The sequence below is a fragment of the Trachinotus anak genome, unplaced genomic scaffold (assembly GCF_046630095.1).
Source record: "Trachinotus anak isolate AG129_WGS33_773 ecotype Australia unplaced genomic scaffold, CSIRO_AGI_Tana_v1 ptg000028l, whole genome shotgun sequence".
NCBI lineage: Eukaryota > Metazoa > Chordata > Actinopteri > Carangiformes > Carangidae > Trachinotus > Trachinotus anak.
Window position 1 is genome coordinate 7109176 of NW_027273879.1, and position 26149 is coordinate 7135324.

At 40.1% G+C, this 26149-nt stretch overlaps 3 protein-coding genes and 1 long non-coding RNA gene across 11 annotated transcripts in view; 2 read left to right on the forward strand and 2 right to left on the reverse strand.

The window, feature by feature from the left end:
* grp (gastrin-releasing peptide) overlaps positions 1 to 3614 on the reverse strand; it is a 26163-nt gene extending 22549 nt beyond the window's left edge. The window contains exon 1 of the mRNA XM_071465509.1: positions 2754 to 3614. Coding sequence (XP_071321610.1) covers positions 2754 to 2779 — 26 coding nt within the window. The 5' untranslated portion in view covers positions 2780 to 3614. The remainder of the gene's footprint in view (positions 1 to 2753) is intronic.
* On the forward strand, positions 1544 to 8038 carry oacyl (O-acyltransferase like). Of its 2 annotated transcripts, none has more exons than XM_071465501.1 (15): positions 1544 to 1715; positions 3626 to 3759; positions 3875 to 3953; positions 4043 to 4178; positions 4321 to 4517; positions 4636 to 4848; positions 4945 to 5047; positions 5171 to 5272; positions 5436 to 5595; positions 5692 to 5771; positions 5902 to 6012; positions 6186 to 6309; positions 6498 to 6684; positions 7185 to 7327; positions 7435 to 8038. In XM_071465501.1, exons 1-15 carry the CDS (start codon positions 1559 to 1561, stop codon positions 7537 to 7539), a joined length of 2031 nt encoding a protein of 676 aa, XP_071321602.1. In that variant the 5' UTR covers positions 1544 to 1558; the 3' UTR covers positions 7540 to 8038. The 2 variants fall into 2 exon arrangements, with proteins under 2 accessions (XP_071321602.1, XP_071321603.1); XM_071465502.1 differs by having other exon boundaries at positions 1577 to 1715; positions 3922 to 3953.
* LOC139611139 (uncharacterized) lies at positions 6585 to 25101 on the reverse strand. 5 transcript variants are annotated; one of them, XR_011686266.1, is made up of 5 exons: positions 24514 to 25095; positions 20090 to 20612; positions 19918 to 20002; positions 13484 to 13715; positions 6585 to 6721 (listed from the first exon to the last, which is right to left on the reverse strand). It is a non-coding gene; the product is annotated as an uncharacterized lncRNA (long non-coding RNA). The 5 variants fall into 5 exon arrangements; XR_011686267.1 differs by lacking the exon at positions 6585 to 6721 and having other exon boundaries at positions 7574 to 13715; positions 19641 to 20002; positions 24514 to 25101; XR_011686263.1 differs by lacking the exon at positions 6585 to 6721 and having other exon boundaries at positions 7574 to 13715; positions 24514 to 25097.
* On the forward strand, positions 12613 to 23117 carry alpk2 (alpha-kinase 2). Of its 3 annotated transcripts, XM_071465487.1 has the most exons (12): positions 12613 to 12657; positions 14734 to 15891; positions 15988 to 16769; positions 18003 to 19551; positions 19670 to 19817; positions 19888 to 20015; positions 20117 to 20161; positions 20322 to 20620; positions 20997 to 21085; positions 21196 to 21413; positions 21534 to 21582; positions 21709 to 23117. In XM_071465487.1, the coding sequence occupies exons 2-12, from the start codon at positions 14919 to 14921 to the stop codon at positions 21914 to 21916; spliced, it is 4488 nt and encodes a 1495-aa protein (XP_071321588.1). In that variant the 5' UTR covers positions 12613 to 12657; positions 14734 to 14918; the 3' UTR covers positions 21917 to 23117. The 3 variants fall into 3 exon arrangements, with proteins under 3 accessions (XP_071321588.1, XP_071321587.1, XP_071321589.1); XM_071465486.1 differs by having other exon boundaries at positions 14734 to 16769; XM_071465488.1 differs by lacking the exons at positions 12613 to 12657; positions 14734 to 15891 and having other exon boundaries at positions 16631 to 17770.
* Positions 25102 to 26149: the final 1048 nt, after the last annotated feature.

Below are 26149 nucleotides of genomic sequence, written 5' to 3' on the forward strand. Positions count from 1 at the left end.
TTATTCAGTGGGACTCACACTATCCATGGATATCATTATCTCTGATGTCCATTGTGAATAACTTCAGTCTATAAATCAATAAACCTGTACCCAGGATGTGTAAACAGGCAACTGCTTTGCCATGTGAACCATATCAACCTTATAAGGTGATATTATGTCAGGGTTGTGTTTACAGTTTGTACTACGCCCACAAGTTGCCAAAAATCAACCAATGAATGTGTATCTAAAGTTTTAGTTTAGTCCTAGTAACTAGTAGTTTAGGTCACGGTCTCTACTGGTCCTGAACACCAACCCTCTAACACCCGACTGCCGTGATACAAATTCAGTGTGAACACTTCCTGTTCTGGGCAAAAACAGTGAACATAATCCAGGCAATACATTTCCTCTACAACATATTTTTCTTTTTGTTTGTTTTTTTTTTTGCATATTTTCACTCCAACAAAAAGGCAAAAGAAAAAGTTCCAACAATAATAAAACTTCTACCTTTTTGCTCTGTTATTATGATGCTATACGGGGAAAACCTCACAAACTGTTATGTTCACACTGTGAAGTAAAATGACTCACGCACAGTCGATCTAATGTTGAAATGGTTATCTCCTCTTTCTAGCATGAGCTTAAATATTATAATTGATTTGACCATAACTGCATCACACTACATTTGTGCAGATTATTTCCCACAGTGTAACCTGGTAAAGTCATGCTGCTGTGTAAGTTTTTAGGACAAGCTCTCCCTCTAGTGGCCAGAGTTGATTTATTTCAGTTATTGGACTGTCTTCTGTGTTTCTTTCTTCATTGTAACTTGAGATAAATGGCTCTAGTAACAATAAAATTCAGTAGGGTAATGTAATGGTGGTAAATTTGTAGTTTTTTTTTTAATTTTTTTAGATGAGTTGTCTATTCCTGTCCAGAAAAAATTACCAGCAACAGACCAAACCAGGATGGAGCAGTCTCTGTGGTTATTTAAGGCTATTCAAAATAAAAGTTTGCATCTATATATGATAACATCATTAACAATAAATGTACGTATGGTAAAACATCTGGAGTTACAGTGCCTTGAAAAAGTATTCATACCCCTTGAATTTTTTCACATTTTGTGACCTTACAGTCATGTAGCATTTCTGTTCCAATTTACAATTATGTGCTACTTTGTGTTGGTTTATCAAATAAATAAAATCTCAATTAAAAAATATTTAAGTTTGTGGTTGTAAGGTGGCAAAATGTGAAAAAGTTCAAGGCGTATGAATACTTTTTCAAGGCACTGTACTACTACAAACCTACACTGGCTTTTATTTTAAGTGTTGCCATGCTTACACTCTAATTAAGTTGATTTTGCATGGTGACACAATTACAAAGCCTGGATCCATGTCTTTGCATCTTCGTGTAACCCAATCCTGTTCTCACCTGATGAAGAAGGCCAGGTGAGGACAACGCACAGTCGCAAAAACAGTTTTTCAATTTAGGCTGTGGAAGATGATTTCACGTTGGCTTATTGATGATGACTTGTCCCCTCCCATGTTATTTAAACACTTCTCTACTAAAACATGCGGTCAGTCCTGAAATGGCCCTGAGTTGTGTGATGTTCTGTCTGTTTGCAGGGTGTAGTTTAGCACTGGAAAATAAAACAGCCTTGGCTGTATCTCAAAGATGTGAAGAGGATTTCAACACTTTCCTCCGGGAAATAAGTCAGGAGAGACCAAAGGAATATGCTGTTCGCAGTAAGTGTTGCTGCCTTTTGAGAGGCTTTTTCTTCTGGACGTTCGTCTGGGGCATTGAACTGGTACATTTAGTAGTCTAAAGCATTGGGAGACACTCAAAGAAGCCAAGTCAAAGAGGCCATTTTTAAAAAATGTATCATTAAATAGGACAATGCGAGGTTTGCAGTAGTGTGGTCGAATACAACAAACATAATATTAAGTTTGTACATTTTTAGACAACAGATTTATGCACACATCAAAAGAATCAATGATTGTATCAAATACTGGACTCCTAGCCATCTAGGCCAATCAGTCTCTCCATCATGATATCAATAGCAAAACTGATGTTTGGTGTATGCCTATAAAAATAACCTCTAGTATTGCAGTTACTTGTCAATGCTAACTGTACCCAGGATATTTAAAGTATTACAATGATTATGATGGTGACAGAAAAAGTGGTTACGGATATCTTAATTGCTGCTGTTTCTGTTAACATATATTTTCTATTAGTAATGTTTTTAAATACAATTTTATTTTTTAATATTTACTTTTTTAACTGTATTATTTTACATTATCCCACTTTTAAAATGTAAAATATTTCAACTGCTGTTTAAATATTTGCTTTTCTCTTTTTTATTTCTAAAACACTGAGAAGAAACGTACGTATGAAAGAAGTTTGAAAATAAATGTTCTTATTAGTTATAGGATTAGCATTAGTTTTAGTAAACAGCATAGTTTTAACAGGAACAAACAAATTCTCCTGAGAAACCATCAGACATCAAACACAGACAGTCAGAAGTGACTGACCGAGATAAAAATGCAAAACAAGAGAAATTGCAAATTACTCAGAGCCCCTGCAGGCTTTGTCCCAGGCACCGTGACAGCGCAGGAACACAGCAGCTTCAGTGTGCAGGTAAATGAGGGAGGTACATAAAACGAGCCGCATTGCATCAACCACATAGGAAGAAATTACAGAAACAGACGTGCAAACATATGAAAGGGGGAGGAGGAGGGGGAGGCCCCGAGCAAAGAGCAGAGAGAGAAGTTCATCCGACTTACAGTAAATGACGTCTTCTTTTCTTCATAGAGGCGCAGTCCTCAGTCCCCGCTGCACTTTATGCTGATGGTCATTTGGGTTTGTTTGTCTGTTTGTCTGTTTGTTTGTTTGTTTGTTTGTTTACTTGCTTGCTTGCAGCGCCAGCACCTGTGCTCACTGCTAGCTTGCTAGTTGCAGAAAAAAAAGAAACAAATAAAAAAAATAATAAAAAAAAAAAAACCGGAAGAAACATTACAAACATTTGTTTTGTTGAAATATTAACGCCACGCTGTTTGTTGCGAGGCCAGAGTGGGGCTAGCTGCACATTTTCATTCAGAGCTTCTTTTCCAGCTCCTTGGCCACTCACAGAACTATGCAGCTATGATAGTAACCGCGTCTGTTTGTTGAGCACTTTGTAACCAAAGTGTGCTGATCTCACCTGCGGTTTCCGGAAGGATGCAACGCCGTTTTTGACCACGGGGGCTTGCTGACGTTAGCAACTCCATTAAAACATGGGAAATGGCCGCGACAACTAGTCCGTTTTATGGCAAAGAAAATCCTTCATATCTTTCTGTTAGAATTAAAGTGGTAGCTATTTTGGTGAAGGAGTTTTAGCTTCTTGTAATGAACTTGGCTGTATACTGTAACGCAGTGCTGCCCTCCACAGACAAGGCTTTGCTGTTCATCCTATATTTATAAATGCAGGCCAGCTGAGTAAAGAAATGTTAAAACTGCTCTACCAAAATGTTGAAAATTCGTTTTAAGATGAAAAAACACATTCCGACTCTTTTTTTTTTTTTAATCCAAAGGCAACGTAGAGGGTGTTTGATTCAAATACTGTTTGTTCCTTGCAAAAAAATTGCCTTTACATGTGTGTATTTGTATGTACTACCAGTGTATGATGCATTTGGAAAGATGGGTAGCGATGTTGAAGGAGGAAATGTCAACCAGCCTGGCTCGCTGCAGCAGTGTCGCTCTGCCCACGGCCCCACCTTCTCTGGACAGTACTGCCAGGTGTTTCTCCAGCAGGTAACAGCAAAACACTGTAATTATGAACAGATCAAATGTTTTCCTGACAGCTGGCTACAAAGTGAGAAAGTCTTGATTTTGATCTTGAAGTGTTTCAATCATGTATCAATCATAGGAAACAGTCCAGTACTTTGTGGGTATTTGTGTTCCTGACTCCTGTAGGGAAGAGGATGTGGAAATGCTGGTGCTGTACGGTCAGTGATTTTGAAATCTTATTACCCTTAATTCTTTCAGGCCAATGTTTGTTTTGTTTTAATTGTGACTTGTTCTGCTTTTTCAACAGGGAGACTTCAGTTTGGCCAGACATCCCTCATTCCTCCTTTACCTTCCATCCTGGTCAATCAATCCACTCAGGAGATGATCACGAACCGCTGTTTGTCCAGCACAGTTTCCCCAGATGCGTCAGATATCACCTGCCTGTCAGTATGATTTCAACTGTAAACTGAGCTGGAGAAGTGTCTCTTTACATTTATTGAACTTCATCTCAGGATACTCTGTATTCCTCTTTCAAAAAGTTAACAAGTCACTCTTCCTCTAATAGTGATACCTTTTCTCCTGTAGGTTTGCGTGTTGTGTAATGGTAGCAGTTCCTCTTGCGGCTACCTTGTTCACCGCCATAACACAGTGGCAAAGGAACAGGGAGGTCAGTCCATCTGTAGAGTCTTCCTCCTTAAATAGTGGCATCAACCTTTATGGGACCCTAAAGACCAATGGCTCCTCTAGCAGTGAAATTAAAAGTAGCACCACAGAGGAAAATGGTAAGTGCAATGTACATAATGAGTTTTTTCTTCTGTGACTGAGAGATCAGTGGCCAAACCTTTTTTATAGGTAGTGTTTATATTGAGGCATTGCTTTCTTCAATATTGTCTTTTGTAGATAGCACCAGCGACACACCACCGTGTTTTCCTCAAAGCTGTGTGAAACAGTGCCTGCAGGCATTTTCTCTGCAGAATACCTGCCAAGGGGTATTGACCACTTGCTCATCCATTCCAAGAGGAGGGTACTCCTCTCTAAATGGCATCCGCTCTCTCAGCCTGTTATGGATCATATGTGGACACTCTACACACTTCTCTGTATGGAACAACTTGGGTATGACAAGACTTGCTGGTAGTTGCTCATTCAGTCTGTAAATCACTCCAATTACTCATATATTATTTTATTTAAATTACATTATCTCTTCTGTAGATAACTCAATCAACTGGAGGAAAACAGTAGAAAAGAACCCCCTGTATGTGGTCGCTATCAGCGGACCTGTTTTTCTGGCTGTAGACACCTTTTTAGTGCTGGGGTGAGACTAAGACTATGAAATTTAAAGCAGTGGTTTAACATAGTGTAATTGTCAAAAAAATATTTCATGGTGAGGTGTAAGTTGCCAGTTTTTGCAGTTTTAATAGCAGCTTCTGTGTTTTAGGGGTCTGCTTAGTGCCAGGACTCTGCTGAGCTCCATCAGCAAGAATGAGGACAAACTGAGTGCCTGTTTGGTGGCCAACTATTTCTTCAAGAGAATTAAAAGGTATTGTATATATTATATTCACCAAATATCTGCCTGTGTCAACTTGCCTTTTTTTTCTTGGGAATAAAGCAAAATTTAAAAGCCCTTCATTTTAAATGTGATCTCAAAACTAGTGATGATGAAGATGTGAATTCTCCTTCTTTTTCTCTTACCTTCACTTCAGGATTCAGCCACTACATCTGTTCATTATGTGTCTAATCACTGGCCTCATATCTGTGGTCCAGTGGGGACCCTACTGGTCCCCACCTAGAGGGATGGATTGTAAGACATACTGGTGGGCTAACGTACTACTGATTAGCAATCTCCTCTCAGTCCCACAAATAGTAAGTTTAACCAGTAGTAGTAGCTCTGATTCTATTTTTGACATGTATATTGACCTGCTGTATTTCTTCACATTTTCTTTCCCAATCTCTCTCCAGTGTACTCCTTGGACGTGGTACTTGTCTCTTGACATGCAGTGTTACGCCACCACTCCTCTGTTGCTGTATTTCTACAGATTGTATGTCCACTGTCCTTTCATATTCATATTCATTATTCCACAACACTTCTAAATTGCTGTATTGTAAAATAGCCATCACTGTCGCCATTATACACAGGCAATCTTACCCACTCTGTCTTGTGTTTATCAGGAACACAAGTGTGTTTGCAGTGGTGGCAGGAGGCCTACTGCTGATGACCACTGTCTCTGGCGCTGTTTTAACTGCACTCATGCAGCTGCCAGTCTTTCAGCCGACTACAAAGTAAGACTCAGTGATGGAGGTCCAGTGCTAATGCAAACATCTTAGGAAATGAATAGCCTTCTTAGTTATTTTCTTTACTTTGTAAAATCCAATGTAAAAGAGTGTAAAGGCTAACCAGTCATTCCAATTGTTTCTGTAAAATTCATAAAAGGCTTTATTTATTTATTTTACAGCACACCTTCAAATTATTGGGTACATTATTATATGAAACCCTACACAAGATATGGGCCATTTCTAATCGGAATCTTGACTGGAATATACTTGATGACAAAGAAAGATCAGCTCTTAAAGCAAAAGGTAAGAACATCTGGAATCTGGAATCTCTGTCACAACATCATTACACACATCTCATTCTTTCCGTGAGATGTGAAGACATCATATGCTCTGTTGTGATATTATCAAGCCAACAGATAGGCACACATAAGAGCCACTAAGCTGCCCTCACGCTTATGTGCTTATTGATGTTATTCTCACTGTTGCTCCAGTGGCAGGCAGCACTTGGTTGGTTCTGCTGTCTTTTACTTATGGCTGTGTTGGTTGGATTGGCCTACGTCCTCAGGGAGCTTCCAGCTCATCCATCTGTGCCACATGCTCTCTATCAAGGACTGCACAGAACACTCTGGGCTGTGGCTGTGACCTGGATCATAGTCGCCTGTGAGGAGGGTTATGGAGGTAAGTGTAGACCAGATAGAGATGATCCAGGGTCCAACTGCCATATTCAGAACAAACAAAATACAATAAAAACGTTAAAAGAAAAAAATTACAAATATTCAGGTAATTGTTTCTGTGGCATTCAAAACTCTTGACCATGTTCAGTGATTAATCAGTAATTAACTACACACTATAATATCAGCTATAATATCTGCAATTTCCCAACTTATATGTACAGTAACTTGCTGTTTAATGCTTTTATACTTCAATAATAGCAATGCCAATAAGGACAATAAAGTTTAAAGCCCAAACTACATTCAATATAATACATTTTTTGTTTAAGCCCCTCCTACTTTTGAGCAGCATACAAAAACAAATTGGCAGCAAATGGGTAAAAATAAAGTAGTAGCACATATGCACATTTATTGTAAAGTAATGTGTGGATAATTTTATACATGAAAGCAGAATTATATATTTAAAAATCTAGCCACATTTTCTTTTTATTTACCTCTGTTGTCTAGGTTTTATCAAGCACTTCTTGTCATGGGGTCTCTGGGTTCCAATTTCCAACATTAGTTTTGCTTGCTATCTAATACATCCTGTCATCATGCTCGTCTACTTGGGCTTGCAAGAGACCCCGATCCACTACACAGACTTAAACTTCGTAAGTGCTTTAAGCAGTAAATATTTCATTCATTCATTCATTCCGTTTCATCAAGCCTACTACATTTCAGATTTTGTACTTTACTGTATGTCTTCTCTCATCTTTAGATGTACCTGTTCCTTGGCCACCTGGTGCTGTCGCTGGTAACGAGCTACATGTTGACTGTGCTGGTTGAGAAGCCCTACCTACTTCTAAAATGCAGCCGTACATAGATGTATGTCACAACACAAGAGAAAACCTATCCAGTTATTTACACCTCCATCTCTACATTCTGTTCGTTTGTGCCTCATAAGCTCTGCCAGTGTACTAACAATGTGCTCTGCCACTGAAATCATTTATATCAGCAACCTTCATCGTGATAATAGTTAAAATATATCGAAAATATATTTGAATTTTCAGTCGAACATTTCCAGAACCAATATCACCAACAAATTAGGCATTAGGAAAGAGCTGGAGAGAAATAAGTCCATATTTGGTAAAACTGAATTTGTTTTCAGATTGATGGTTTCACAGATATAACACCATGTCATCTGCATATAGAGATATTGTGTGCTGTCTTAGATATACTGTGCCCTCGCAACTGAATTCTTCCCGATGGCTTGTCCATGGCTTATCCCACAGGAATGATTGCATACATATTCAAATATATATATTTGGAGGAAACATATCTGGATGAAAGCTTTGGCTATTAAATATATTTCAACAATGAAATTGCCCTGTGGCATCCATCCTTGTCTGTGTGAGTGAGAGAGAATCCTCAACACTTGGGTGACAGGAAGGTAACTGAGTATACTTGAAGTAGGCTCTGTGAGTTGATCAATATCAATGACTCCTTTAACACACAAATAGATGTGTGAGCCATTATCAGCATAAAAATTTAGATTATTGCTGCTTTGATGATCATTAATTTGTATTATGCATGAAATTATGTATTACAATATTACATATTGTCATATACATGTATAAAGTGTGTAAAAGTATTATAAGTATTAGATTTATAAAACTAATTAGTAGTAAAGCAAAAAAATAGACCTAAGTAAATATATAGTCTTAATACACATTCACACATACATAAAGATACACTGACTATTAGAGAAAATTCACATTTTATTTATCTTTTCAGGATAAACTGTGATTCTCTATAAGCAAGATGTAACTTATTGTTTCTTAACATCATTTCATTTAGCAAAATGCTTAAACCACTGCTCTTGAAGGGTACAGGATGAGCGTGACTGGTTTCCTTTAGACACAAAGTTCATCTTATTCCCCTGCCATTCTTCCACTCCTTTTAACAGCTCTGGTATAAGACAACACTATAATTTTCATTCCACTTTCCATGGCAGTGACTCAGAAGTTACAAGCGGCACTGAATCATGCTGATGAGGTCATAACAAAGGTTTTCAGTTCCTAATGACGCAAAAACACCCAGCTACATTTCCATCCTAGCACTTGAGTCATGCAGGGCACGTGCTCTGTTGTGCATTTTGCTAAGTTGAGTAAAGCTCATTAAACAGCCCTGAGGAAATAATTTCATCCCTCTTCTTCATCTTTGCCACTTACACAGAAACACACCATACTGAGGTGGTGATTTTCATTTTATTTTATCCTAGAATAATTTGTTACCTGCAATTTCTAGTGTCAGCATTCAATGTTCTTTCTTGAATCATGGTTTATTTTATAGTTTAGGAGAAATTGTTATCTATTAGATGAATGCCAAATATGGTACGCTGTGTCCTTCATAAGACTTTGGCATAGTGAAGACGTGTCTCTTAGCTCTCATTTGCCTGCTATGGCATTCCTGCCTTAATCGGTTCTGGAAAAGCATCCTTTAGATGACGTTTTCGCACGCCCACAGAAAACAAAACATGGTTGTGATGCACGCTTCTTCCATACGCAGCAATATTCTCCACCTGGTTCTGGGTGGGGTTTAGGGAAGGAGGGCAGACGCCAGGCCGAGGCAGACTGTGCAACAACATGGTGTAAAAATATATCTTGCTTTGGTAAGATGATACTTCTCTCTCCATGACTACAAGAGTCCACGGGGGCCACATCCAATCCAAAACCCCACAACAACATGCTCAAGATGGTGTAACACGTCTGAGACTGGCAGAGCATTTTTAAATGTTATACTATAAAAATGTAGCATGCTTACAGTTAAAGAAATACTGAGCTTGGTTAAGATACTCATACTGTTAGTGCTGCTGCCAGATGTGCTTTTTCTTATTTAATTTCATGTATTTATATCTGTATTTCAAAGATCTACAATTGTACCCCCACCACTGAATGAAAGAAAGTGGTTAATTTTCAATTTGATGCAATGAATCTCTGAACACATTACTTGTTGCCTAACACGCCACCTGCCTTAACAACCCATCAGCTGTTCCTTGCAGACATTAAATGTGTTGCTTCTGAGAAGCCACAGAACTACTCACATGCACACACATATATCTTTGGACAGCTACATCATAACAAGTTCCGCCTTATGAAAGTCCCATCCAACTGCTGTTTGGTCAATCTGTTGACGTGACATATTATGAGTAAAGCTGTATTGCAGTTACATTGCTCCCCTTTATTTATTTTTTAAAACTTACAAAATAGTTTCAAGTGAATAAACCTGCCCCGAAATATATTTCTCTGTGGGAAAATGAAAGAAGACATATAAGGATCTCCCATCACCGTGCAAATGATAATACAACAACTCCGACACACATGCAACAGTCCAATAATATTCCCCCTGTTGCTTAGTAGATTTACAAGGCACCACAAGAACAGGTGTGTGGACGCAAGTGTTACATAACGGCACGAAAACAGTAAAAAGACATGACATCATTTTAATGGTTTATGTCTTCACCCCGTCCTGTTTATTGTGCTCGTAATGACAAATTAAACCTTTTGGAGTGTGTGTGCGTGTGTGGGGGGGGTTTCATTCATTTCTCACACACACACAGTAACAATGGTGACTTCACATATTGCTATGCCAAAGCAGTTGTAGTGAGTGTCAGGGCTCTCAGAGAAGTAGTACCTAAAAATAGTCATCAACAGTCTGTTTTATTTATTTATTTTTAAAAGGTCAGACTTGGGGCAGTACTGGTTTATTGGACAGTCTCTGTTGTTAAACCACGATTTACAATGTGCTGATTTTAAAGCAGTAAAAGTATCCGTTCCTCTCATCTGTCACAGGAACAATGATGTAACAGCTGTAAATTACTTGGTTATAAAACCGTCCTTCACCATCGTTATGCAATGGCTTAAAAGCGGTTTACTGAAAAATATGAAGGGAATTCACCTGCAATATGGTAGTACACGGAAAATACGTATGCAACCGTGTTATATCCAACCAAAAGAAAATATTGTCTCTAGTGTTTTTACAAAATTAGAGAAAAAGGTGACACAGAACCCAATAAGGCTGAGGATTTGGAGAGGCCTGCAGATGGTGAATGCCTGGCCTTTGGAAAACACAAAACAAGGCCTGCCACGAGAGGACATATCTTGTAGGGCGTGAAATTAGTGACAGTATTGCACAGGAGCATTGAAATAGGAATCAGGCAGTGGAAGTTGTCAAGCAGCAGGATAATTGGAGCATAGCCTCAAGGAGAGCAAAAATAAAGTAATTAGAGGAGAGAGAGAAAGAGATGGCCATGCAAGTGCTGGTCCTGAGAAAAATCCCTCAATGAATTAAACTGACTTCACAAGAACAATGATCATCATGCAAATGTGTCACTGGAACAAGTTGTGTTTAATAAAGAAGAGAAATGGAACAGATCGTAAGGTTAGCTCAGATGAAAGCCAGCATTTACCCAACTATATCAGCCTATTGTTTTTTTCAAGGTCTGGAGATTGGTGATACAATGATTAAAGGGATATTTTGACAATTACCACACTTGTATCTGTCTGTTATTAATAAAGCTCGAATGGTTTGCTTAGCTTGACTTAAAAACTGGGAGCAGTCTAGAAGTAAAATACATCCATCTAAAGTCTAAAGGTGAAATATATGCAAGATATAATATGTTAAATAGTGAGCTTTGATGGTGCTGCAAGGCAGATTACCTTCCAGCTAGGCTAGCTGTTTTCCCCTGTCCCCAGTCTTTATGCTAAGCTAAGGTAACTGTCTTATGTAGTTTTATATAGCAGACAGATGTGCAAGTGGTATGAATCTTCTCATCTACCTTTCTGGAGGAAAGATAATAAGCTTGTTTCCAAAAATGTCAAACTACGTCTTTAAATCCAATGTGACACCTTTTCTAATAAATAAAGTTAGGCAAGTAAATGCAGCATTGTTTCATGCCTTACAACAACAGAAATCCAGGCCATCGTGACTATCATTATCACTTCCCAACTAAATTAAAATCATTGGACCATTCAAATTGTTGGAAACTGTTCTGCCGGCAGGGATTAGCTTGTGTTCACTATTTATTAGACGAGTAATTTGGCAAAATGAGAGGCAAAGTCACATTTAATCACTGTCACAACAGACTGAGCTAATTGACGACTAATAATTTTCCATAAAAGCAAAGAAAGGTCTGGTCTCATTAGTTTGTTTTGGCCACTGACAACAGTGCATTGTTGCTTTGCCAGGGTAGTTAGAGGGGTGTTAATGTTGCCAGAAATGTGACCCCCAGTGTCACTGGTGACCTGTAAACATATTTAACAAGAGGAAGAGAGTCTATCACATTTATACATGGTATTAATTTAAAAGAATATACATTTTTTTTTCCAACTTTAATCTTTTTAAATCTTTTTAAGGGGGAATATTATTGGACTGTTGCATGTTTTATGTTTCTATTTTTTTAATGTTTTTATTTTGTTTTTCTGTGTATTTGTTAATATACTGCAATTACTGAAAGTCAGTTCTGTAAGCCAAATGTATAAAACTTAGAATTAATGAATGACTAATATTCAGAAATGGTATGAAAACTAGCAGGAGAATTCGATTAGATTATTCTCTTGGAAATAAAACAAAACAAGCAAACAAAAAAAACATTGCTAAATGCAATACAAGCTGCTCTTTCTTTCTTGCTCTTTTTCTCCCATCTGTTTCTGATCATTATTCTCAACAGTCAAAAGCACCACTTCCATTTATAAAATTTCTCCACCAACCAAAAGAGTTAGTCTGTAAAGTGGGCCATAACTGAAACAACCTGTAAATATAGATATCGAGTGTTAAATATTCAAGATCGGCACATGCCCGCAATATCAGGTAACTGACTTTGTACTTGCGGGGGACAACAGTTAAAAATAGACTCACACCCCAAGACTGCCGGCTCTGCCTGAGCTCATACTGAAGTCCTACATCATAGGTCTATATCCTCAACAACACGGCTATGAAAAGGGTACGTACTACTTGCATGGCTGGAAATCCCCTTCACAAGCTAGACAACTGTTTTTAATGCCTCAAGTAATAATAATACTTTTATCATGTTTGATTCCAATGTGAGGTAACTTTTTGTTTGTGGTTTACTTTGGGAATGTTATATGTTTCCATACACACACACATACACACACACACACACAGTACTGTATGACGCTGTATACACTTTGCTATGCATCAGAATTAATTCCTTAAAGTGATTTACAAATATCATGAATTTTGATGAATAGTTGTTTTGTTTAGTCTCCCTGCTTTTTGTAATTTGTCTTTGTCAAGAAAGTCTTACATTTTGAGGTAGCTTGTGTTATTACTTTCCAAACTGTGTTCATATATACGTAGAGGGTCCTTTAGATCATGTCTTTCAAGCAAGTCATTCACATACAGAGGCTTTAAAGATGCACAAGGCTCTTGGGGGGTTGGGGGACCGAGGAGGGATCTATTTTGGCACAGTCCGTGGAGCTGAAATTGAATTACACTTTCTTGCTCTTAGTCACACAGGTGCTGACAGCTTTATTCTTTTTTAATGTCAGTACAGATGAATCTGTCTATCCTCGTCTCATGCACCAATCAAATGTACCAACAAGATTGAGTTCAATTCAGTTTAAAAGCGTTTAATTACCTGTAAAAGTAGGCTACAACAAAGATATCGACAATCTACATTCAAATAATCAAATCTAAATATGTACACGAAAAAATAATTTTACTGAGACACTTGGAACAATAACATTATTTTCAGCCTGGAAACTGTGTCAACTATAATAATATAATGTGTTTGTCAATAGACTCACTAAAGTTAGGATCTGTGCTCCATAGTAAACATCTCAGGCTGGACAGCTCAGCTAGGTGTCCTTCAGTGCAGCAGGAATGTGACAAATGCAGGTCATGGGTGAAGAGGTACTGGTATTTTTCCAGTGTCTGTGCCACTAGCTCCGCTCCTGCAATCTTGTATATCAGGGGGCATGTTTTGAAGCGTCCCCCTTCAACACTTCATATCAGGCCTCTGCACGGAGAGTAGGTTGCCTGTAGTGGGCAACAAACACAGGTAATGTCATTTTAAGATAGGTGCTTTAAAGACACAGCTGTGCATTCACATGCACCTGAAGTGCCTAAATAATTGCAGCTGAAATTTAAAAGAAAAATGAAATGAAACTCAGCTGAAAGAATTAACGTCTCTGGTAGCACTAATCAGGTGTATCATCAAATAGTTTGAGATGGTGCCCCAGTTATATAAGTCCTTGAGAACTAAGCAAACTTCTATGTATGTTTACCAAACTATGAAGATTTTCAAGGTTATGTCAGTGTAATTGCTTAGAACACTTTACATGACTTAGAGGGACCTAAAATACAAAAGAAAGTTTTGTTTGTTGCAGTTCAGTCACAGGTTTGTTTATGTAGTTTTCATAACTTGATATTTCATTTGCAACAAAAGGCCCAACAAAAGCTGAAAGAAGCAACACCCATAGTTTTGCAGCAAAAAATGCAGAAAGTGGACAGTTGCTTGATTATTACCATATCATGTACTGCAGTGGAGTCGCTCGAACTCACGAGAAACACCTGACACCTTTAACATTTCTACCTACAGCTCTAACAGCTTGTATATTTTCATCTGGTAAACAGTGACTGGAAAGGATCTTATAAAAGATCAAAAACACTTCTACATAATATTACATACTGTCTAATGTGGCAGCTGTGCAAGGCAATAGAAACTGGACACACACCAGACCTTTTTATCAGCTACAAAGTAACAACAACAGGAAGGCCTCCTGTTGATACGGTATGTGAAGTGGCCTTTAAAAGCTTCTAAAATACATGCAACATGCAGTTTAACAGGGGCGTCCCCTGCAGCTAAGATAACCATGTCACACAAAGTGACAGCTAGAGGGAGATAGTGAGCCTTACTTCAAATACTTCAGATTGAGGAGGTGAATATACACATGAGCCTCACATCAGACGTTATTTGACTGTCTGATGTCTTACCAGTTTGTAATTTTAATTGAGATATTTTAATCCTCTGGTAATGTCATGCTTCACTTTGCAGGTACTGAGAGTAAAAACCCAAGGATACAGTTGCACCCAGGGGAGGATATGACACCAGAACAGCCAGACAGAAACAACCCGTCACTGTGCACAGAACTTCCTCCCAAACTTCGGCCCAAAGTAACTGCTGGACAACTGGAGTCCTGCTGCTGACAGTCTCCTCGAGTAGCACAACTAGAAGCCCTGATGGAGCTGTCACTCCTTTGTACAGATGACCAAACACGGTCACCAGCATCTTTCACAGACGGTCAGACAAGGGGTTTAGATTCTCTATCTCTTCTACATACTCCCACAGACAACATGCTGTCTGCATACGAGACAGGAACAGAGACTTCGGCAGATCACTCACACCCCACGGACAAATCCACTGAGGCTTTATCAAACATTTCCAAATGCCTCCCTCAGGAGAAACACACTGACACTGACTGTTTAAAGATTCCATCATCCAGCTATAATATGTCAGAGCGTTTGGCACTTTGCTCAGAACCTGTGCCAAAGGAAAATAACCTCAGGGTTCATGCCTATTTTGGCTCATCTGAACCTGTATTACCTCTTTTACCTCACCTCTCTCATGAACTTATTTCACCACCTGCTGAAACTTTCTCAGAGTTTTACATGAAGCAAGAGCCATCCCTCACCTTTTCTCTCATTCAAGACAATACTGCACCCGAACCTTTTGGGGCCATGTCATCTATTTCTGGGGGCTCTGAACAAAGTCAAGCTTCTTATCTGTTAAGGTCGTTATCACCTCACTCAGATAGTTCAGAGGGTGATACAGCCATAGCATCTGTGTCAGACCTTTATATCTTTGAGAGCGAGACACAGGACTTCATCCTGAGCCGTAATGTAGATCCCCATGAGATTAAATGTCCTGAACGCCAGCCGTCACAAACTGAAGAAAAAAAGATGTGTGATTCAGAAGACGTGCCGACAAAACGTCATCGCAGTTCTACTGAGGAGCGAGCTATGGTGGACTATGAGTCAGGCTTGGGACAGTATACAGGGCTGAGACCACCTGCTGCGGATGCCTGTGATGTGAGCCTGATGTCAGTAAATGATGCGAGACAAGGGAAAGCAGAGGTCACTGGTTTGACACCACAAGAACGACAAAGCGTCAGCCCGGTCGAGCTGTGGCTGGACGCATACCAGTATCTAACAGGTGAGGACACAGAAGGTAGGAATATTTTGGATAAGATGAGTCATTCTGTGATGCAAGGAGGATTGTCAGCCACCAGTGACTTATCTTTTCACCCAGGAGAGACACAAGTGTCAGGTTACAACCGCGAAGGTAGTGGGGGGAGTGGCTGGTCTGGTGAGGACACAGGAAGCTGGGGGCCACCGGTTGAAAGGTGGTCATCAGTGGACAGCTGGGCAAGTGCACTCTCAGACTGGACTGCGATCATCACGGCTCCACCAGAGGACATCACAGCTGCCTTCACAGAGATAGGGGCTGAGATAGATGCCTTGACACAGGCACTAGCAGAGGTAAACACTGATAGAGACACAGAGACGTCTAAAGAAGGACCCAGTCAGGAGTCAGCAGTGCAGGCACAATCACAGCCACCCATGGGTGTCCAGGATCAGCCTCTAGTGGCACAAAACATCCCAGAGGGCTCCGTCCTCTCTGGGCAGAGCTGTCTGTCTTTGTGCCTCGAATCCGCAGGACCTGAGCTCCAAGGCCGGAGCGCTGGAACTTTGTGTGATTCAACACCCAACACACAAGGGGAAAAGGAGCCAGAAGAAATCCAGAGCGGACAGGGTGAGTCCTTTATATGCCCGATTCACCCACACTCATCCATGGGTTCATCCAGTGCTCCGGTGGCCTCTCCTGGAGGATATGGTGAAGATGTGAATGCAATCACTCTGATCCCTGGATCTACTTCCTCTGCTGATTTGGACATTTCTCAGTTTGCTGAATATGACGAGTCCTTGGAGACAGACATTTTCATCAGCGATGAAAATCCAATCATACTGAATATAATAGAGGATACAGATTTGGATGGACAACATGCACCTGCAGAGCTCATAACTGGGGAGGTAAGATGACTGATTATGCAAATTTATATTAGTTAATATGTCTTGTTAATATGTATTTTGTTTGACAGGTGAAACGTTGTGCTCTGCTTTATGTGAAAAGCATGAAATATGAGTTGATATGTCACATCTAAACTTGGGGACTGCATGTTTGTGTGTGTGTGTGTGTGTGTGTGTGTGTATACCTGCCCACACACTCTCAGACACACACCATTTTCTCTGAAGTATGTGGCAGAGAGAGAGAGAATGAGAGAGTGGAAAGATTCACCCTTCACAACAGCGATCACCTTCACATCAGTGGTGCTGCCCAATAGATAAATCAGTCACGCGCTTTGGAAACACTTCAAGAACGTTAAGAGACATTCCCGCTCCTGTCCTTGTCAGTGTTGTCATACCTATAGTATTGACAGCCAGTCAGGAGGTACGTGGAGTACTCCATGTATGTCACCACACAGAAGACTCACAAGCATTGTCACCTTGGTTTAGATTGGAGCCATTCGGTTTGCATGCAAGGACTTTCACCCAGGCTTGATTCTGTATTATTGGATAAGTCATTTGGCTCCCATCTCAAAGACAAGCAGCTGTGTGAGCTGAAGGAAACGGGAGTGCCTGAGAGGAAAACTTCAGATGGACAGAAATGGCATCTAATAATAGCTGAGAGTTCAATGATAATAGCATGCATCCATGGCGTGTCAGGGTAGAGGGGTGAGAGGAGAGCACAGCTGAGGACTGAAACATGACCCACCCTTGCTCTAACTCTCTCTCTTTTTGCACACACCCTTTAACACACCCATTCCCTCCGCATCTCCTTTAAAAACCTGGGATCAGGGCGCAGACAGGTCCACAGGCCTTTTGATTTGCTTTGTACACAAGGTATAGCTGTATAACTCCTGTCCATGACAGTGGCACTGTAAGGTTCATTTGCATGCAGGACATATGGACCGTGGGATTGGATACAGAAGCATGCTGTTTCAAAAACGTCTGTTTTGTGGCTCTATAGAAAGGTATGTGTTGAACAGAAATCTGTCTTGGACAGTGTTATGATAATTTAGTTCAGGATGTTAAGTCAAATGTATGTTAGTACTTTCAGTAGAGTATTATTACATATAATATCATATTACAGTCTCAGTGAAGTCTCTTTCTTCTCAATAAAATGTGTCAGAAATATAAAATTTCTTAAAATTACTAACATTTAAAAAAAATGTTTTATTAATATTTGCCCATTTTCATTATCAGCCCTCTGGAGATGGACTGTGTGAAGTGACACATGAGCACAGTATCTCTCAGCCAGGCTCAGCGGCTGAGCAAGAAACTAAAAGGACCTGTGGGACAGCCAAGGTTGATGGTGAAGGAACCAAATCTTCAGCAGATCCTCATTTCCTTGCCACACACACTCTGACAAACTCACACGTGCCAAGTGTGAACACACAACCTGGCCTTCATGTTAATGTTCACACACACGTGTCGCCTGACACTTTACTAGAAGTTGACGGAGCACGTCAGGTGGAGCCACAGTGGGGGAGTCCTAAGTTTATTATGCCCATAGCTCCCCTAGCTCCCCTCAGTCCCCTCATCTGTCAGACAAGCAGCAGTTTGGAAGGAGATCAAATTTGTGCCAAAAGGTCTCTCAATGAAAACAGAGACCTATGCTGTGATCACGTACAACCCTGCGTTCTCTGGCCAACTTTGGATGGGATTACTGACCAACCATCCCTGAAGGGCGATGAGAAGCCGATTCATACAAAAGAAAATGCCGTAGACTCTTCACCAGAGGGACAACAAGACTGGCACACTGGCAAAACGCCTGAGTCTTTGCTCACAGAGAGAAAAACAATAATTGAGGAGATTCATGAACTCGGTAGAGAACTATCAAACTTGGCTGTTGTCCCATCAGATCATTTTATCATCTCTGAGACCAACCGTGTCGCATTCATCACTTTGGACTTAAATGACCCATTTGTCTCCAGGGCTGCAAAACCTATTGCCACGCCTGTGTCATCTGAGAAGGCTGAGCTGAATCAGAAAACAGTCGAAAAGATGCCTCACAAAACTCACAAGAGCACCTCAGAGGGCAAAACGCGCTCCAAAAAGGACAAATCAGCTGGTCATCATCATGGTGGACAAGCTTCCAAGAAGCAGGAGAATTTATCTCATCATGTTTCTGCCCAGCAGACCTGCAAACAGCAAGAGATTCATCCTCTGACTGTAGAAAAGCATACCAGTGAGAATACTCCAATTGGACTTGAGGACAATCAGGCTAAATTGGGCATTGAGACTGGTGTGGCACCTGAGAAGACCCCAAGCAAACCACATGGCAAAAAGAAAAAGAAACACGGTCAGAATGCAACAGCCCCAAAGAGTGTAGTGGAGCCACTGGCTGAAGTAGAGAATGGAGCAAAACCAAAGACTGCAAAAGGAAGGATTGATATGTTCGAGGCCAAGCTGTGTGCTAAAGCTGAGAAAGCTCAAAAGGAGAGTGAGCAGTCAGGTGGAGCTGAGAAAAAGTCCAAGCAATTAGAGGCTAAAGCCTCCCGGGGAGAGCGACCTGTCGAGCATAAAGATCACCTGCCAAAAAGCTTCACCAGTCCTCTGAAAGATGATGTTGTCAAAAGACGACGCCTTTCAGAGGATAAGTTTGGGAAGATCATTGGTGTTTTGGAATCTAAACTACCAAAGTCAGATGTTTCAATCAAGGCAAAGGCAGAGGAGCCCAAGGCCGATGCTGAAGCAACTCGTAAAAAGGCGTACAGTGAAGTGGTGAAGCAGAAAATCCCGCCTAAGGGAGGTAAGGGATATGAATTAGTCACATAGCCAACACAAGAGCAATAGTCTGACGTCCTCCTTCATGATGGTATGTAAACACACATTTTTCACCTCATAATAAAACCATATGTTGTCTCTAGACCCTAAGGTGGTGCAGCCCATTCAGGCAGTGCCGGTGAGCGGGGACCCTCAGAGTCTGTGCCTGTGGTGTCAGTTTGCGGCTGTGTTCTGTGACTACACTGTCACTTGGAGCAGGGAGGGCGCTGTCCTCTCTGAGATCAAGAGAAGGTATGCAGATCTAAAGGCAGGTCTATGGAATTATGTTGCGCATTTTGTGACGCTGAACCTCTCTCTGAAGTGCAGGGGATGAAAGCAGAGTGTCACTCACCATCTCCAACGCCTCTCACAAAGATTTGGGCAAGTACCAGTGTCGGCTCAGCAGCTTGCATGGATCAGTCGCCCTGGACTACCTGCTAACATATGAAGGTAAAAAATAAGATTGCCAATTATAAAAATAATCATTCAGAATGTATGTCCAACTTGATTTAAAAGTAGTTTACCAAAACAAAACCTGCATTTCTTCACAGTGCTCAGCGAGATTGTCATTCCTCCATCTCCAAAGACCATCTCATGTGAGTTGCAATCCAAGAACAAAGTCTATTATTTTACACAGTTGAGATATAAAATCTTCTCAATCTCAATCTCAACAGTTAGTTGAGATTTAAAAGTGTTTTTGTTTTGTTTCAGGTTTTGACAGATAACAGCTGACATACGTCTCTGTCTTTTTTTCAGCTGCTCCTGTTGAGGTGGGATGTGAAGAAGAGGATGTCCACTGTTCCAGGCTGATGTTCAAAGAGGACTTCCTATCTGACCAATACTTTGGAGACAACAAGCCTGTCAGCATCATCACTGAAAAGGTCCACTTTGGCGAAGGGATGCACCGGCGGGCTTTCCGGACCAAGCTGCAAGCGGGTCAGATGTCTGTTTTACTGCCAGGACACTCCTGTGTGCTCAAAGTTCACAACGCTATCAGCTACGGGACCAACAACAACGAGGAGCTCGTTCAGAAGAACTTTGCCTTGGCTGTAGAGGTAAGGACGACAAGTCGTGACTGAATTTAATTTGTGAATAAAGTGTCACTTTTACATGGAACAGCACATTTTTTTTCTGCCACAAAATGATGGTCTTCTGGAATGAAATAATTCAAATAAAATACAATAAACTAATAAATAAATATAAACTAAATTACAATATCTTCACCACATTTTTCTGAGAAACATGTGCATGAAATTTTATGACAAAATGTAATTGTCTACAAATACAAAATAAAATTCTTCTGCACGAGTGTCGACGACTTAAATGTACTGCACAACCTGTGACTGTAATTTGCTTTCTATAGATTAATTATGATCATGTGCATTGATCTTCATAAAATAAGTGTAATGTCATATATTTTTTCCTCTGTAGGAGTGTCAGGTCCAGAATACAGCAAGAGAGTACATCAAGGCGTACACTGCTGCAGCTCAGTCTGTCGAAGCCTTCGGAGATGTCCCGGAGTGAGTGACGTGTTTGATAAACTGTACACTTAATGCACAACATACTCTAACTCTGCGCAGCACGTCCATGCTTATTTAGCTGACACTGCTTTGTTTCACGCTCCCACCAGGATCATTCCCATCTACCTGGTTCACCGTCCGTCCAATGACATCCCCTATGCTACACTGGAGGAGGAGCTGATTGGTAACTTTGTCAAGTATTCAGTCAAGGATGGGAAAGAGATCAACCTGCTGAGACGCGACTCGGAGGCCGGACAGAAATGTTGTGCTTTCCAGCACTGGGTCTACCATAACACGGAGGGCAACCTGCTGGTTACAGACATGCAAGGTCGGGAAAACATAGGAAAATTAGATTAAAATGCAAGAAAAATGGTTTTATCTGCTTTATTATTGTGCTTCAAATTATAATTTAGAATCCTAAATATTAATCTGATTGTTGTATTTTCAGGAGTGGGAATGAGGCTTACTGATGTTGGAATAGCCACCTGTAAGAAAGGGTGAGTATTTTTATTTTATTTTATTTTATTTATTGATTTACTTTTTTTTGTTTTTTGAGAACAAGAGCTGATTGGATGCAAATTGTTGAAGCACGTAAATTGATGTATTGATGTCTTTCTTTTCAGATATAAGGGCTTCAAAGGAAACTGTGCCACCTCCTTCATAGACCAGTTCAAGGCCCTGCACCAGTGCAACACATACTGTGAGATCCTTGGCCTCAAATCCCTGCAGCCTAAAGCTAAAAAGCCTACATCTGCTCCAAAACCCAAACCCCAACCTTCTGCTGCACCCAAGAAGAAAATCTTTGGGCCAACGGTGAAGGGCAAGTCATAACAAGAGGGGAGCTTGTTGGACTAAGGGTGTGATTTTCAATAGAAATTGTGAGTTTAAGCTTGTTTGCGTTACTTCTCTGACTTGGGCCTCGCCATGCAGAGTCTGACCCATCAAAGACGGTGAGCTGCTGCAGGCCAGAGGTTGGAGACGGATGTATGTGACTCTGAAGGGAGCGACTGTTACGCAACCAGTGGCTGTTGTTTCATAAGACAGCTCGCTTTTTATCTCATGTTGAACATTTGAGAGATATATTTTTATTTTAAAAGATTCATGAGAGTTTGTGCAATGTATTTATAATCAAGAGGAAGAAACCTCATTTCAGTTTTGGGAAAACTGTGACAAATTTAAGACTTGAACACTTGGAAAAGATGAAGGATGTAGTTTTCTCTACAGTGATGAACTGAGATGTCTTAGATTGCTTTATTGATGATGCGTGATGATTTTTCTTTATTGATCAATGCTCAGTTTTTCTTGTTTTTCTATTTCAGTGATGTTTTCAGACTATTAGTTCATTAAATTAATGAACTTGTTTATTAATTTCGAAGAGGAAATGTCTTTGAAGTAGGTTGTATGATAAAATACACACAATAAAGGAGAGATGTTATTTGGGTGCTGAGTTACAGAGTATGAGTGGGTACATATTGTGTTTGGTTTGCGAGGTGACAAAGGTATTTGATGAACGTATATTCAGTTTAAATGTTACATTATTATAATATTTGTTTCTTTAATAATGCTACTGATTCATGATGAGCTCATGTTTATATCCTGGAAACAACAAAAAGACATTTTGTACACAAAAAGCTCATGTAAAGTATACCTTTGAACGTATTCACTGAAACTGATTTATGAATTCGTCATTTTATTATCTGAGGCATTTCTGTGAGTTCAAATTCCTGGCATCATTTCATGGGTCTATGCTGCATTGGTCTAAATATATGTTAGTCATGTAAAGCTGACACCAATAATCACACCACACCAACCTGACAACCACGGCCACACAGTTCATATGACTCGGTAGCGTGCCAGCTATTCAACTGAAGTCTGCGACTGTCTCTATATAATAAGCCTCTGTGTCCTACTCTCACTGTTGCCTTTTTAATCCCTGACCCAAATTACTGACATGGCTCTCAGGTTGGGGCTATGGCCAGTTTCCAAGCAAACTGTAGATCTTTGTTATTAAAGAGATGCTGCTGGTTGAAAATGTTCTCTGATTTCTTTGTCATTTCACATTTTCTGTAATGGGACCTTTGACCTAGAGGTTTCAGGGACCAGGGGGGTGTCTGCGTGAATATGCTAATGTCAGCTTGTTTGTGAGGATGAGGGCCGGGGTCGAATTTATAAAGTGTGAATATCATGTTTTGTTTATTTCTACGGAATGGCTGATTTGCAAAAGTTCATAAAAAACAAACACTGTTTATTATTTACACAATTTGCACAGATGAAACTCCCACAGTCATATCTTGTAGCATTGAATTAGATGACCTATTTACATGTTGAACAATGACTGAAAGAAATGACAGGCGCATGAAAACAAATGAGCCGTCTATTCATATCTATACTTACAGGAGAAAGTACTGCAGCAGCAAATTAGCGCCTCAAATGCAAAGGAAAGTAGGTCACAGTCAGAGGCTGGAGATCATGTACGATGTGTCAACACACTATGTCTATTTCAATCTCTGTCCCTCCTGCATGGCGCAATGTGTCCCACACTATAGCAGCTATTGACACATGGTCACATTTCAGCCTTTGCAGTACGTATAATTTAAATACAGATTACACAGAAGCCACAAGGCAAACAAATGACAAAAGGAAAAACAGGAAACAGAGGAACACACTGAGGTCCTTTTCACACTGTAGCTATTTAGTGTGATAATGGCGTTTGATACACAGGACACAAACACCATTGTCACACTCCACAGCTCTGGAGGACAACGTTTGCAGTAGATATGCGGATGGAGATGTTGTTAAAACAGACTGGTGCCTGGACGACCTGCTGAAATAAGGAAAAAAGTAGTTTGTTGATGTGGGACAGCGGAGCGAGGAATAAATGTCATGGTTTACATGGTGTTGGTGTATGGCGGTGTGACAAAACTCAAGTTAGGCTAAAATTAAACTAAGCTATGATTTATGATTAGCCATGTAGCTCTTTAAATGTATGCCCATGCATATACCAAAATGAACAAAATGAAAAAAAAAACACAGAAAACGATATGGTGAAGTAAATATTCAAAGCTTATCCAAAGTGTCCAAAGTCCAGTCATGGGTTTTTCTGCTGATTGTGGGGATGACTGCAGCTGCGTGCACACGTGTGGGAAAGCAACAACGTGAAAGAACACCTGTGTGTTTCCCCCTTTTGAGACAATCTTGTATTATTTGTACAAATGAGGCTGTTGAATACCGGTTGTCTACACTGTATTTCATGCTAGATTCAATACAATCGTCATTGTTTCTACTTTTATCCATATTACATAACATTCATGAGTTGGTTTTCTGGCTGTTAAATTTGTCAATGTACACAAATTATCAACTTTTTAAATAAATGTGTGAGTTTCAAAGATTGTTGAAGGATTCAGACCTGTTGCAGGTCAACAACTCACCTGAAGTTTCTGGAGTGAATCCATATTCATTCATTCATACCGTGCAGTACGTCTCCTGCTCCTGCTTCTCCCAGCTACTCTCTCTTCTCTCTGTTCATTCCCTCCTGCACCAACATGTCATGTCTTTGTCTCCGAGTCTTTCTGTGCCAAACAGTTAAAAGTCCAGAAGTGCGTCCGCAGCTGCAGGTTCATGAGGTGATCCGTGGTGCGTTTTGGTTTGGCGCTGTCCCATCCAAGTCTTTATGTAGACAGAGCAGAGTTTGGACAAACAGCCAGTTCCACATTAGTGATAAGCTACAGGGGAAGTATTGATCGACCCTGACCAGAGGTAGAGGGTGAGGGGTGGAGGAGGGGGAGACCGAAAAAACTGGTGAGGCAACAGGGGCCTTAATACCAAGGTTTCACTGAAAGTCACTGTAAGCTGAAGACGAGGGATACATAAGAACGGAGTGAAAAACGTATGTGAAACCGATATGAAGTTTGGTGGAGTCGAGGGACCAAAAAGTCAGCAGGGTACACAACCAGCAGTCACAGAGTGGAGTCAAATTACACACTCTTAAAATAAAAACAATGTCAAAGTCAGCACTCTTGCATTTTTGCTGTGTGTTTATTCCACATATTCACAATCCTCACTGTATTCATCTGAAAGCAAAGAATGTCAAAGAAATTGACAAAATCTAATCACTACAACTCTTCATTTAAAATAACTCACGCTGTGAAGTTAATGGACAGAAAATAGCTCATAGTGGTGATATGCCATGTCCCCAAAGATCAGTTTCATAATAAAACCTGTCACCTACAGGGCAGATTATGAAACGGCATCCCTTCATCTGGAGGTCTGATAGCGTCTCTGCTCAGTTTCCTCCCTCTGAAACTCTAGATGATCCACAACCTTTACATAAAAAAGCTACTGCACATGATAAACTGAATGTGGTCTAGAGTCTTGAGTCTAGATCCTATAAGACAACATGGTGACCGTGACTGTACTGTAATGCATTACTGCAATTTACTGTTTCTGTACATTCAATCTTTCTCTACATTAAAGTTTGTTTTTATTCAAGACACCAAACCTTGGACATTGGCATGCTCTGTATGTTTAATCATCTACAAAAAATGAAGCTACAACACAGTAACACTGTGCTAGAAAGTATAAAACAAACACTCACTACATTACACCATTTTGACGGCTTTTTTTTTAACTGCCATAAATTTGCAGTTTACCAGGATAATGTTCTTCAAATTAGCTGAACTGCTCACAAACATATGCTGCAAGTAATCTGTACACTTTGTAGCAAGCAGTGAAACTTGTTGTCCTTCTCTTACACCTTGTATGTTAGTCAAAGGTATTTCTAAATACTGTAGGAATACTGGTGACTTTTTTTTTTTTTTTTTTTTTTAAACTGATAAGCTTTAAAATATTATAACGGTTTGCCTAGACCACACTGAGTAGATGAACAACATTAGCGTTGAAAATAGTAATTCTTTTTTTAATTATTGTCATATCAGCCCTTTCCAGTCCAGCTTATTGCTTAAGCTTCAGGGTTTCATTAAGGTCAGTGCGCTGACGTAACAGGAACAGAGGCCTGTCAGAGACTTACAGACTGCAAAAAGTCGAACTGCGAGGCCTCACCTTTAC